General features: G+C 40.0%; 1 protein-coding gene across 3 annotated transcripts in view; it reads left to right on the plus strand.

Annotated features, from left to right (window-relative positions):
• The window catches only part of unc5ca (unc-5 netrin receptor Ca), a 184,290-nt gene that overhangs the window by 140,556 nt on the left and 30,245 nt on the right, over positions 1-13,489 (plus strand). For 2 of the 3 annotated variants that reach the window (XM_086206252.1, XM_086206254.1), the window contains exons 5-8: positions 4,534-4,714; positions 6,295-6,462; positions 6,717-6,881; positions 12,659-12,715. In XM_086206252.1, coding sequence (XP_086062378.1) covers positions 4,534-4,714; positions 6,295-6,462; positions 6,717-6,881; positions 12,659-12,715 — 571 coding nt within the window. The remainder of the gene's footprint in view (positions 1-4,533; positions 4,715-6,294; positions 6,463-6,716; positions 6,882-12,658; positions 12,716-13,489) is intronic. The other variant, XM_086206253.1, reaches the window with a different exon arrangement.

Below are 13,489 nucleotides of genomic sequence, written 5' to 3' on the forward strand. Positions count from 1 at the left end.
TCCTCATCATCTTAAATCACCGAAGAATGGACAATGATTTCCTTTTTTCCCCAGTTTTGTTTCAGCAAACGCTAAAAGAGTAATTGCCTTGCTGGGATCAATACTTTTTTTTTTTTCATAATATTCCTATTCTGAAAAAGAGATTTCTGGTGCTGGCTCCCTATTTCATGTTGTGAGAGGTTTAATCACACCCTCCCGAGGGGGAGGTGAGGTGGCGTCCGTAGCTTCGACACTCTGGTGCACTAATCATCCCTTACAACCCATGAATTGCAGAGCAAAGCAGCAGGGAGTAAACAATGGATAAATAGTAAACAAATACATTATTTAAAGATATTTGACAAGAATAATTCAGGGGGAAAAAAAAAAAGCTTTGATATTTACCTGTAGACAAATTCAGGTTTCAGTCAATGGATTAAGCAGAAAGAACACAAAGAGAGTTTGTAATTGATCAAAGCTTTTATCCCTTTGAAAGAAAGCCATTTGATTTCTTTGTCTACAGAAAAAAGAAGAATGTACTCTTCTTGAACCTTTTTTCAAATCCTGTTACAGTTGAAATGAAGGGCAAGGCTACATCTTGTGTTTGTGCAATCGTGTCAAAGTGCGTGTGTGCGTGTGTTTGTGATCACACGCTTCCAGCTTTTGAAGTATCTCCAAACAGGCATGTATAATACCATTATCTCATATATAAACCGTGGCAATAAAGCAAATGTTCATAGGCGTTGTTTTCTGTGTGTGTGTGTATCTAGCGGGGTGTGGGTAAAGCGAGGAGACAGGTGATGTGGGGGTGAGAGTTAAAATAACAAATACACATTCTCCCCTGGGGTGGGCTTGATCCAATCAGCCACCCTGTGCCGTTCACGCACACACACGCACACACTCATACAGTACCAGCTGGGGCTAATGATGCGATGTTAGTGGCGGTATCACCACCACATGTGGTCCCTTTGTCTGAGCGCAGCCTCACACACTTTAACCTTCAGTCATCATCAAAGATCACAGGTATTTTCAGTACATCATCACACTAGAAATGCTAAGGTGCCAGTAAATGGCTACTTCAGTAATGTGTCGGACTTGGAAACGGTCTGAGCACGTACTTTGGAATACTGGCGGGAAATATTTTGCAGCAGAAAATAAAGAGATAAGAAAAAAACAACAACACATAAATTCTAGAGTTCAATACATAAGACAAGAATGAAAATACACAATACTCTTGGTTTGAAGTTGTTCTCAAACATAAATCCTGAAACCGTGTTTAGCTTTTTAACACTCGTCCACATCTACTTGATATGTGTTGCTTGTTCTAACAGTGCGACAGAAAGTGCTTGAGTGAGCAAGTTATGTAGTGGAAGGTTCCTGAGGTTAATTGGAACTGGACTTCAAATTACTTTTTAAAAGGAGGTAGACATGTTTGTCCTCATTGATTCAGCTGACTGACAGCAGTTTATTAACAGTGTTTCCAGGAAGAAAAGAACAGAGAGGTAAATAGTTGAACGCGATAAATGGGTATTGCAGCACTAGTAGTAATGGTCTTGTTTATTTCAAACTAAATAATAAATACAAAAAAAAAAACATTTGTATGAAGATGAAGACAGAATAAAAATGTGATATTTATTGATCCCGCTGTTCGGATATCAAACACAGTGCACCGCATCCATGTCTGTCACACTTCCTCGTACTGTTGCTGCGTTTCTCCGTTCTGTTTCTCATATTTGACCTATTTATTTCTGTCACTACTGACACACAAACTCCCTGTTACCTTTGTTTGTTTACACTCCCAACCAGCCTTGTGCCACCTCAGACAGCTCCTTTCATAGTCACGTGCTCCATGTATACCAATGACACATGTCTCTCAAGAGACCAACATTTAATGTGGTGTATCACGTTTGATATAGTTTTGTTTTTTTTGTTTTTTTCCCAGGGTGTAAGCCTATTGTGATCATAGTTGGGAAAAATTTAAATCATTCATAGTTTTAAAATGAACAGCCGCAGTGCGTGAGTATTCTTTAAACTCACTAGCATTTACAAGTGATGTCATTATCTTCAAAGTCATCCGTAAACTTAAAAGTAACTGACTTAGATTTGTCCTTCCTTGGATTAAAATGACTAAGATTGAGTTTAAGTTTAGTAGCTGTAATCAGGAACTGTGGATCAGTGTAAACACAGCAGGATCTTAGAACTGTGGGAATGTTGCGGATAAATTGTACACATTCAAGGTGACCCCAACGTCGCCGCGGTGTGCTTCCTCTCATGCGGTTGACATTTTCAGTACAACGTAACAACAATGGCAGGGAAAAGAAAAGGTTAATCAACCGAGCTCCCGGTGAAACACTACAATGTTATTGCACACACAATCCACCTGACTTGAGGACTAAAGTTGCAGTGCTCAGTTGGTCTGAAGCCAGAGCAGAGTACAGAAACCACCGGGAGGAAAAAAAAAAAAACAGAAATACTGTGGATCTGATTTCACAACCTCCACACTTACACAGCACGGTCAGCTCTAACTCTATGAAAAGCAAAACTAAAGCACCTCTCAAGCAATATATTGTAAATCAATTATGTTTTTCACCGTAATGTTTTGTAACTGAAGCTTTTAAGCAACTTCTTAGATCAATGATCTGTTTGAGTGTACTGAAAGCTACTCTCTAATTGGATGAATGGAATATTGGCACTGGACTTACTGGTGCATTATCCACTTTTTGAAAAAAAGTCAGACTGCATTATCAAGCAATTTGAAGAGTTTTGCTGAGGAGAAACATTATGGAATAACTGTATAGATCTGTATGCAACTTCACATTGTGTTGATATCAGGTTAGGTAGCCTGATTAATGACCTTTCTTCTGTCTCCTGTTTTCTTCCCTCTCCTGCATCTAATTCGTCTGAGTATGAATTAATACAAATTCAAACACAATGTGAGCGCAGTTCACTATGTCTTCTTTTTTTACAGTACAAGTAAACAGCCCCACCATTGGTGCTCTACTCATATATTTATATATATCTTTTTTTTTTTTTTGCTTGTTTTTCTTTGCCTGTTTCTTCAACATAACCTTTACTTTGTAATAGAAACTGAAAGGTCACACAGCATCTCACTTATGATTGAGAATTCGGAGCTACATGGCCAAAGAGCACTGCCAAATCACTAAAGATCAGAGAGAGAGAGAGACGCAGGTAGAACAACTGAGGGAGAGAAGTGTGGCAGCCAAGCCTGAACAAACAGTAAACTGAAGAATAACACCAAATTTCCTCTGTTCTGCATCTGAGATTTCCATTTCCTAATGCGGAGGGCGAAGGAAATTAAAGAACGTGAATTAAACAACGTAGCTCGGACATTTATGTGCATGCCATAAAGCTTGGACAGGCTGAATTTATGAGGGTTTGGACCAGTAAATACAGCACTCAGGAAATGTGATTAGGCTCATAAATAGGACAGCTTCCCGCTGTCCTACCCTTCACCCAAAGTACTTTGCAAAAGCATATGTTCAGGACATTTGCCTGCTTTTCTCCATCGTCACCCTGGGGCTCTGAATTGCGGAGGTTCCAAGGTAGCTGATCTTTACCATCACATTGCAATACGTACTGTAGGTAATGGTTTCATCATTTCATCATTATTACTTCTTCAAAGTCTTTTCCCCTTGTACATGTATTAACTTGAGTGTCTATATTCTATCAAAAAGGATTTGCCAATCAATCAATTCATGTTTTTTTTTTGTCCAGACTAAAGAAGTAGCTATTGTCTAATCTCCCTTTTTTAGCATTTATTTTGACCTTAAACTTTAGAGCAGCTTTTCCCCAAGAGCTTTTTTTGTCCGACTCCTCTGAAGATGTTATATATGAAAAATGTTATATACTGTAGGACGTTCCATTCTTTTTGCAGAATGATTTCAAAACAAGATGATAACAATGCCCAAGCTTGATTGTCTTGTTTTTGTTTACACTTACAGTTTTAGAAAAAAATCACTTGTGAAACCATTTATTTCTTAAGTCATAATTCTTTCTTAAATTCATCGACTTTGCAAGATTACCATTGTAGATCATAACACCATTTTGAGGAATCCTTCTGCTGCCAAGATGGTGGAGGTGATGCAAAACTTAGCATGATGGATAAAGGCTTATCTAGTTCAGTGGACTCAACCAACTTTTCAACTGTAATAAAATCATGTCTGCATTGTCATAACACCATTTCAGCCACTGTCATGCAAAATAAGTTCATAAATTGCAATCCTAGCGTGTTTAATTTGTCAGTATGGCTCTATTCTGGGACCTTCCTGTCCCTACGGGTGTAGAGATGCCAAAAATTTAAGTATGAGAGTGAACGAGAAGTAGGCGTTGGGGTGGTGGTGGCATGCAGAGGCGGTGCAGGAGCAGCTTAAATAAAACACCTTGAGTTTGATTGGTGTTGAAGTGAATCAGCTGAAGCGACATGTAGGCAAAGACGCGGGTCGCTGGCCTGCTTGTGCTACCGCTGTGCTCCATTTACTGTTGTCCACTTGCCTTTGCTAAACATGCAAAATCCATTGTTCTCTGTCTGTCTCCCAGGTGGAGTGGTTGAAGAATGAGGAGATAATTGACCCAGCAGAGGACAGAAACTTCTACATCACCATCGACCACAACTTGATCATCAAACAAGCGCGTCTGTCGGACACAGCCAACTACACGTGTGTGGCTAAGAACATAGTGGCCAAAAGACGCAGCACTACAGCTACTGTTATTGTTTATGGTAAGATCTTCGCTCAAAAATTGTGTGTTTTTCATTTCTGTGGATGTAATATTCCACGTGTAATATTTGCAATGTTTCTGATATGATAGATAGCAGTTGCCACCCTACAATGACTGTGATAAGCCAAGCCAACCCCCATCTGCCACATGAAATTAGCTCTACCGCTATGCCAGCGCGCTCCCTTTGTGATTGGCCTGATATTCCCACAAACCCTTTTGACCTCACCCAATTAAAATCCACCAATCATGCTCTCAGTTTGAAATTAGAACACTTGGGCTTTCCAAATGTCTCAGTTTCCAGCCAAGAGTTCCGCCACCAAATGAATTGTGCAGCATATGGCAGGATAACAGCTGTGGAAAACAACAACAAGAAATAAAAACCCAACTTTGATTCGCTCATGAATGGTGTTTCAGGCACAGCTTCTCTTGTGCTATTTTGTTGAGCAGAGCAGAACCTTGCCCTGCTCCCCATCTCTCTTTTTTTATTTTTAAAAAGGAAAGGAAATATTTCGGAAGAGAAACGATGTATAGCAGAGCGACCTATACCACACACGTGCCATCATATCCACAATATTTCTTTCAAATATAACACCAAATCTATTCACTAGAGTGCTTGAATCAAAAATAACCGTGCATGTGTGCGTGCTCGATACTGACAGCAAGATATGGAGTGGTTTGACACTGATGTATCCTTACAGAAATAGATTGTTCAATTTGAGGTTCAATCTTCTCGGCTCCACAAGGGCCCAGCTGACACTGATGACAAGTTGGAATAGTTGCAGAAAAACAGAGGAACATAACTGGGGAAAAAAAATCAAGGAGCTATAGATGGGAGGGGAGACAGGTGCAGAGAACAGAGGGAGAGAGAGTGATGACAAAAAGATGACAAAAGTGACTGTACCTGCATTTCAGCAGTTGGTTTTGCTCTTATGATTAATTACTAAATGGCCATTGAGAAAGCTGTGGGCACACTCCAACAAGATGTAAGGGTTGAGCAATTTGCAAGCATGTTTGTGTGTGTGTGTGTGTGTGTGTGTGTGTGTGTGTGTGTGTGTGTGTGTGTGTGTGTGTGTGTGTGTACTCCAGTGTGCCCTTGCCCTTGTGTTTTTGTGAGCAAAATGGGGGAGAATTATGCTACGGAGGCATAAGGTTAATCGAAAAGTTGTTAGAAGTTGTGTGTTTTTCTGAAGTTGTGTTTCCGTCAAGGTAATTTTATGAGTACTCTGAAATAGAGCAAAAGATTGATGGAAACTGCAAATTCACAATTTCACACACACACACACACACACACACACACACACACACACACTTATACACACACATACACACACGCACTCAAATAGACAAAACTGAGATACATTTACAGGCAGGACGACACATTTCTGATAATCTACATGTTAAAGGACCCTGGGTCAATCCTGGGTTAAATTCTTACTCTATATTCAATTTACGAGATGTTAGCATAGGCTGCTAGTGCTAAAATCATCTTTCGGGATGCGTGACAGACTGCCAATACCTTGCTGTCTCCAGGGTGATCATGGATCAATACATTGATAAAGGAACTGATCTTTAATTTCATAGTGAACGGAGGATGGTCAACATGGACGGAGTGGTCTGTGTGTAATAGTCGCTGTGGACGAGGCTTCCAGAAACGAACACGTAGCTGCACTAACCCCGCGCCTCTCAACGGCGGGCTCCCCTGTGATGGACAACCCATACAGAAACTACCCTGCACCACACTGTGCACTGGTAAATCCATGCTTTTCTGTTCTCTGCTGTACTATTTTATTTCTTATCCGGATATATCCAGCTTGTGACATTTTGTTTTTCTACTTTCTACTCCATCCCTCCTGAGTTACTGTATCCAATTCTCTTTTGTGCTATTATACTGTGACTCCAAGTTTCCACCTGTTATGTTCTCTCCTGCAGTTTCTACTCCTCTAATAAGGGATTTTTTTTTTTAACCTTACCCTCTCTGACCCTCTGCTGTCCTTTCCTTCTAGTGGACGGTGTGTGGACAGAGTGGAGTAAGTGGTCGGCCTGTGGGACAGAGTGTACCCAATGGAGGAGGAGGGAATGCAACAACCCAGCACCAAAAAATGGAGGAAAGGACTGTGAGGGGCTGGTTCTTCAGGCTCAGAACTGCACCGACGGACTCTGTATGCAAAGTGAGTTGAGGCTTAGCTGTGACCCAGACTGGAAGACCATGAAAATGATTGTGCCAATTTGAACGAATGCCTCGCAGTGGCTGTTTCCAGTGACAGTTGACTTTATCATGAATTCATTCCAGACTATAAGGGTGGTAATGCATAATTAGATTTACAGCCACGAGTCAAAACCAATAGTGGGTGAAATGTAAGAAATGACATCCATATTGAGAAAATCTATAACTGATTATTGTGTTTATTGACATAATCCATAATCTGAGCAATAGCCACCAATATTACCACCACCTTAGAGGGACAGACAGCAATTTCCCTTGGATGTTCAGTGGTAAATGAAAAAGCTCTTTGTCCAAACATGAATCCAGTTATTGACAGTCAGCCTCCCGATCTGTACTCGCATGAAACATCTGCTTATTCTACAGGATGTGTATGAAAAAGTGTGTTTTCCATCTTGCCATAATGTTGTGTGTATTTACTCGCAGCAAAGTTAGAAAGTATTACTCTTGCGTGTTCCAACCCTTCCTGTTTTTTTGTTTTTTGTACATTTTTCTCCCCACCGCTCCTTCAACAGCGCCCCTCATCTCTCCTCCTACAATCCCTTCTCTTTGCATTCAGTCTCCTATCCTCATTGCTAGCTCTCTATTTTTTTTCTTGCCTCTTGTTCTCTGTCCCTCTGGTGTTACTCTATTCTCTGGCAGCCTACCTGCCCCCCCCCCTTCCTTTTTTTTCCTCCTTTTTGTAGTGCTCTGCCTGCACACGCCGAGGTTGATTTATGGGAAGGTTCCTGAATGTCATATTGATTAGCCTCAGTTTCCTCACTTTCTCATCCATTAGGCAAGTCAAAACAGCAGTTTTATAAGGATGTAACAGTAAATAATAAGCTGGAAGAATAACTAATTTTACCACAGTGTGATTGGTTCTGACACTAGTGTAAAAAAAGAAGTGTGGTAGATTTCAAACCCGGCACAGGAAGTGTGGGTTGAGTCATAATAGTACAAATATAGCAGCAGCAGTTTTTCCAAGGTGGAGGCAATTATATTTGTTGACTTGTAGGAATACCTTGGTTACTCCCTGTGCTCAGAGTAATTGGCAGACAAGCATTTGACGTGACGACGAAAGAGACAGAGAGAGAGAAGAGGGAGAGAGAGAAGGTGGAAATTTCAAAATCTACTTTTTGAAACAACTTCACACATATATGCTTGTAATAATTCCAATATTCATTAGTCTTGTTTTTTCCTTACCCAACGTAGAGATTTTCCTGAAAAGCAAGAATTTTCCAAGATCTAAATTATATAAATATTCAGTTCCGTAACAGATGAGAAGTGTGAGAAACATCTCTCAGAGCTGCTTCGTCTGATACTGCAATCGCTATGAGATAGATGGTGTGTTTGTCTGTTTTAAGCTGGTCGTTACACTTTAATCTTAATAGCTGCATTTGTCTGTGTGCTTGTTTGTTCGCTCTTCCACCTAGACGGTCTTTCATAGGATGATCTCTCTTGTTTCTGTGATTGGCCTTGATCACACGAAACTTTTATGTGCTGCATTCTTCTCCTGATACACTAAGTCTTTCCCCAAAGCATATTGGATCTTTTTTTTGTATTATCTATAAATACACACACTATGTATCAATACAGTCCATATAAATGACTCGTGCACAACATAGGCTCATCATTTTTTAGAGCTTGAGCTAAGGTGGTTGATGGAGTGATAGGGTTTTTGTGTTGGTCTACCCTTATGTCTTGAGGGCAAGTTTTTCAAAGAGAGCACTCTTTTGTGGGCAAATAAAGCGTATCTTTGATCACAAGGCCTTCTACAAGTGAGCTTCAGTAACGGAGACGGAGAGTGAAGGCTGACCAGAAGGTCTGAGTCATTTCATAGCAACAGCAGTCGTTACTGACATGCTGAAAGGAAGCTGGTAGCTAGTCCATGACTGTTCCACTGGGGTCTTCCTGTCAACGGTCTCCACAAAATATGTCCCCCTGTCATCAGCTGATCTTGAGTCCAGATGTCCAAATATCCAAAACACTATATAAGGTCCTTAGTGAAAGCACTTTCAAGCGAGTCTACAACAGGAGGGGATTTCAGTCGTAACGTCTTCCTCAGCACTTCACTGATAAAGTCTCTGGAGGACACAAGTGTGAATTCTGGTAATCCAGAAGTATCCCGTCTGTGTCCTCCTTCCTCCGGGCCTGTCAAGAGCCTTGCCTCCCGACCTAGACCCACTAGATGCTTCCCTAAGCCTCCTCCAAGGTTGACGTTTCTGGCCTCTGCAGACCTCTGAGCAATCTGAAGGAAGATGTTGCCTCTGCACCCCTCCTCCCCCTCATATTGAAGTCTTCTAGCCATGATGCTGGGCTCTAGCAGTTAGCTTAGTATAGCTGAGCCTCATGAATCCTCTCAGGGTAAAGAGAGTTCAGTGATGAGGACTTTTTCTCTCTTTTTTGGAGAGAGTGAGAAAGAGAGAGAGAGAGAAGGGAACCAGAACAATATTATATAATCCCTCAATAAGCTTTACCCTCAGGCTCCTTATTGACACAATAACTGTATGCAGAGCCCTGCCCTCACCTAATGCACTGTATTATATGCTGTGCAAATGATCCATCAAAAGGATTCCAGAGGCCTGTGACGTATGGCCGCAGCATCTGGGATAAGAGGTATAGATTTAGACTCATTTCCCCTGATTGATTTCCTGTCTTAACAATGACTCCACAGATGTGGTTTTATGTCAGTGCTAATGTTGCATCTGCTTCCTGTGGCATTAACAGAACCCATGAATGTGAGTGTGTGTGTGTGTGTGCGTGTGTGTGTGAGAAGGTCTCCGCATAAACAGCATTTTATTGATGCGTATTTATTCATATTTGACGGGGCTGTAGTTACCCCTGTCCTATTTATATATTTAGTTTATAAATATGTGATGAAGAACTATATGATTAACTTTCACAGTGACATTTAAGTCCTAAATTTGGTATATTTGTAGAGCCAAATATGTGATCTAAAGAGCCTTTTTTTTTAAAAATTAGTATCTGCACTTATTGTGTTTTAACACCAGAACTTCAGAGTATTTTATAAAAGACGTCAGTGGTTATATTGTAAACTTTTGGGTTTCATTGACGTGAATGAACTGATAAATTCTTATTAATGCAGAGGGGAAGTGAATGTTTTAGATAGTGCTATGTAATTGATTTCTGCTCAAAAAGCTCTTCCCTCCTCTTCCTCATTCTCTCCCCGCGAACCCCTCCCCCTCCCTCTCTCTATTTATCTCTTCCATGATCTCTCTCTGCCTTTTTCTAAAGTTGTCCTGTTAAATCCTGAGAGGTAGAAATCCATTTGACCTCACTTTTGCCCTGCATGGAGTGCCTCCTCTTTTTTTGTGTTTATGTGTTTATCTGCGAGTTATATCAGCACAAGTGTGTATGTGTGCGTACGTGTGTGTGTTTGTGTGTGTGTGTGTGTGTTTGTTGTAACGAAGTTGTAGGTATTTCAGACTTTCAGAGTTGTTTGTGTTGTTTGTTTTATATCTTTTGGCCTGTTGACATATTTCTGACACATCGATCAGAATTCTTGGAACAGAGCTCCACTGTGTCATCCCTGAGAGCACGACATTTCACTCAGTACCGTTTGTGTGTGTGTGTGTGTGTGTGTGTGTGAGTGTGTGTGTGAGTGTGTGAAGACCCTTAGAGAAAATGAATTCTTCTGCAGACTCTCTAGAACCACAGTAATGACTAGAAGTACAAGTTGATTTAGTGTTTGTATAGAACAATGTGGATGATGTTTGCGTTGCATTACACACTGTCATTTGCAGTATCAGCAGGTACTGCGGAGCACCAAACAATCTCACCAATCTCTCCACGGAAAACTCTATTGTTCTTTTGTCGTGTGTATTGTGCTGTCCTGCACTCAGTGTAAGCAAATTACTACGGAAGATGTTCAATGTCTTCATGAAAACAATTCCAAGAAAGAAATGTTGTGATTTCTTTCTTCTCCAGCATAAAATTAAAAAAAAAGTTTCCAGCCACTCCAAATATTTTTGACAAAACTCACTCAACTTTCGACACACCCAGAATGTTCCCTTCTGTGAGATGAGGGTATGAAATAAAGAGAGAGGAGAGATTCTCAAATTTTTTCGAGATGCATTAGTTGTTCAAGATTACTCTTTCAAGGGAAATATCTGTGTCCCCCGCGCACAGAAATCTTGGGATTGATAAGTGTTGGATAGTTGCGAGGGAGATGAACAACAACGAAGAACGACCTCTCACAAACCTTTGCAAACGCAGCTGCCCCAGTGGTCCTTCATATTAAAACAAACGAGAGACATAGCAAATCAATTTGAGGAAAGCTTTTGAAACCAACCAACCAACATTAGTTAGTTTTGAAAGACTGATGTTTCACCTCAAACTTTGAAGGCGTTTTCTTCAGTGACCTGGCTGAGGTACCCTACAACGCCCACGTTGCAGGACAGCGTTTATAGTTATAGGTCCTCAACTGCTGCCCATCAGCTAAGTGCCACCTTAAAGTCTGCACGGATTTTTTTTCAAACTCAGTTTTGTTCCAGCCACTTCTAGCAACAAAACCTCGAAGAATGGCATCAAATGTTCACGGACGTCAAAAGCAACAAAAAAAAAAAACTTTCCTACATCCCAAAAATGTCCAAAACCAGGATTTTTGTCAACGTCGGCCATTTAGACCGAGTCAAAATGAATCCGACGAAAATAAACTCACCGCATCGCTCCTGATGAGTAGGTTGGCAGCCTCCACATCAGTGTGAGTGAATGGGTGAATAAGGCAACACTGAACAGCACTTTGAGTGCCATTAAGGTGGAAAAGTACTTTATAAATAGTGTACTATTTACCTGTGGGACACAGAAGGCTGCCAACTTCCTCTGGTGGTCTTTTTCTCTTGTTGTATAAAGAGGAAATTTCATGAATGACATGGTTCATGCAGTGGAAAAAACATTTTTGATACACAGTTTCATTTAATTATGAAACACTAAATGCATTCATAAAATGAAAACTATAAAGATTAGTTATATTTTACTTGATTGCATTGTTTGCCATTTCATCTACTAGTTTTCCACTTCTTTTCTCAAACGTGTTTTTTGAGTGCCATCTTCCTCTAATTTGCATTTTGTTGAATCAATCATACCTTTCTTTAGTGAGATCTTGTTTTCGTTCTTGTGTGAACAATTGTGTTGTAATTAGAGTTTGATACGTCTCCCGTTTTCTATCACCACTGATTCAGGCATTAATCAGTTTGTTAGATTCTGTCTTGATAAAAAAAACAAAACATGCATTTTTGCCAGCCCATTAACACAAGAATAACAAATTTGCTAAACCAGGGCTGAAACATGCTAATTAAAACTATATTCCAAAAGACATTAAAATTCCTTTGAGCAAGTTAGCACAGAAGGAACAGCGTAGTATGTATGTCTTTGTCTTTTGTCTTGGTTCTAGAGAGGAGAGCACATTTATAATTGAATGTCACTACACTTCACCTCGTCTGTGTTTCTTGCTTTGTTTGTCGCGCACAGTCGTTTAATACCTCACAATTTCACAAATCATCTTTTTGTTTTCTTTGAAACCTAATTTGGTTGTGATTTATGCTCCGAGACTACAAAAGTTATTGTTGAACACAAAAAGAAAGAGACTTGTGTCCTTCTCATGTCATGTTTTTCCCATTTAATTCCATTTTTCATTTGTTTGATTTTGTTGTTGTTGTTGTTGTTGTTGTATTCCTCTCCCTTCGCTGTCATTGCATCATCCCCTTCTTTTCTTGTCCCAAGGTTCATTGTTTCAGAAGTCCACTGAGTCCAAAGAAAAGAGTGATTTGGGATTCACATGTAAGTTGATGTTTTATGTTTTATCATCATTCATTTTCCTTTTGTCTCGTTCATTTTGGTCTTTCTTTCTTTCTTTGAGCATTGACCTTTGGATCAGTTTCTGTACTTTATTGTTATATGTCACTTTGGGTTACTTGATAAGTGTTCTGCTCTTTTCGTAGACACTTCCCTCCATGTGCAATCGTTTTTGTTATGCCGATCAAACAAAAGGCTTCAGCTGCAGTCGTCCTGATAGTAAATTCCTTTTTTCTCACCATGACAATGGAGGATAAGTTGTTTTAACCTTTACTTTGACGATGAAGACAATAAACTGTCAGGCTTACATTGTAAATTGGATTTTCCGTTAAATGAAACAATTTTTTCTTGGTATCAGACATTAATAAGAGGTGCTATAATTCTGTGTCTCCTGCACTTCTTCAAAATGTGACTGAGTCCTATCTCATTGATTTTAAATGCCATTTTACCGCAGCGCGTGTGTGGAAACTGTGGAAACAAAAAGGTAAATTATCAATTTGATGATGAGGTAAGTTTGTTGGTTACAAAAAGAAGTCTGATAGAATAGAATTCTTTGAGAAAATGACTTGTTTGCTATTTGATTCATTACCTGACTAAACGTTTTGCTGAAGACCCTCATTTGCAATTTTCAGGTGTTTTCAAAGCAGCCTGGTGTTATGGGTCCTAAAATAGATAATGAATCGCTTTATACTTAGTGACTCGTCTAGAGGTAATTCGGACCAAATAAGTCACTGCAGTGAAGACGCAGGTTCTTTCTTT

Source organism: Aulostomus chinensis, chromosome 6, assembly GCF_037954235.1.
Source record: "Aulostomus chinensis isolate RoL2024-O1b breed Wild chromosome 6, RoL_Achi_v1.0, whole genome shotgun sequence".
Lineage (NCBI taxonomy): Eukaryota > Metazoa > Chordata > Actinopteri > Syngnathiformes > Aulostomidae > Aulostomus > Aulostomus chinensis.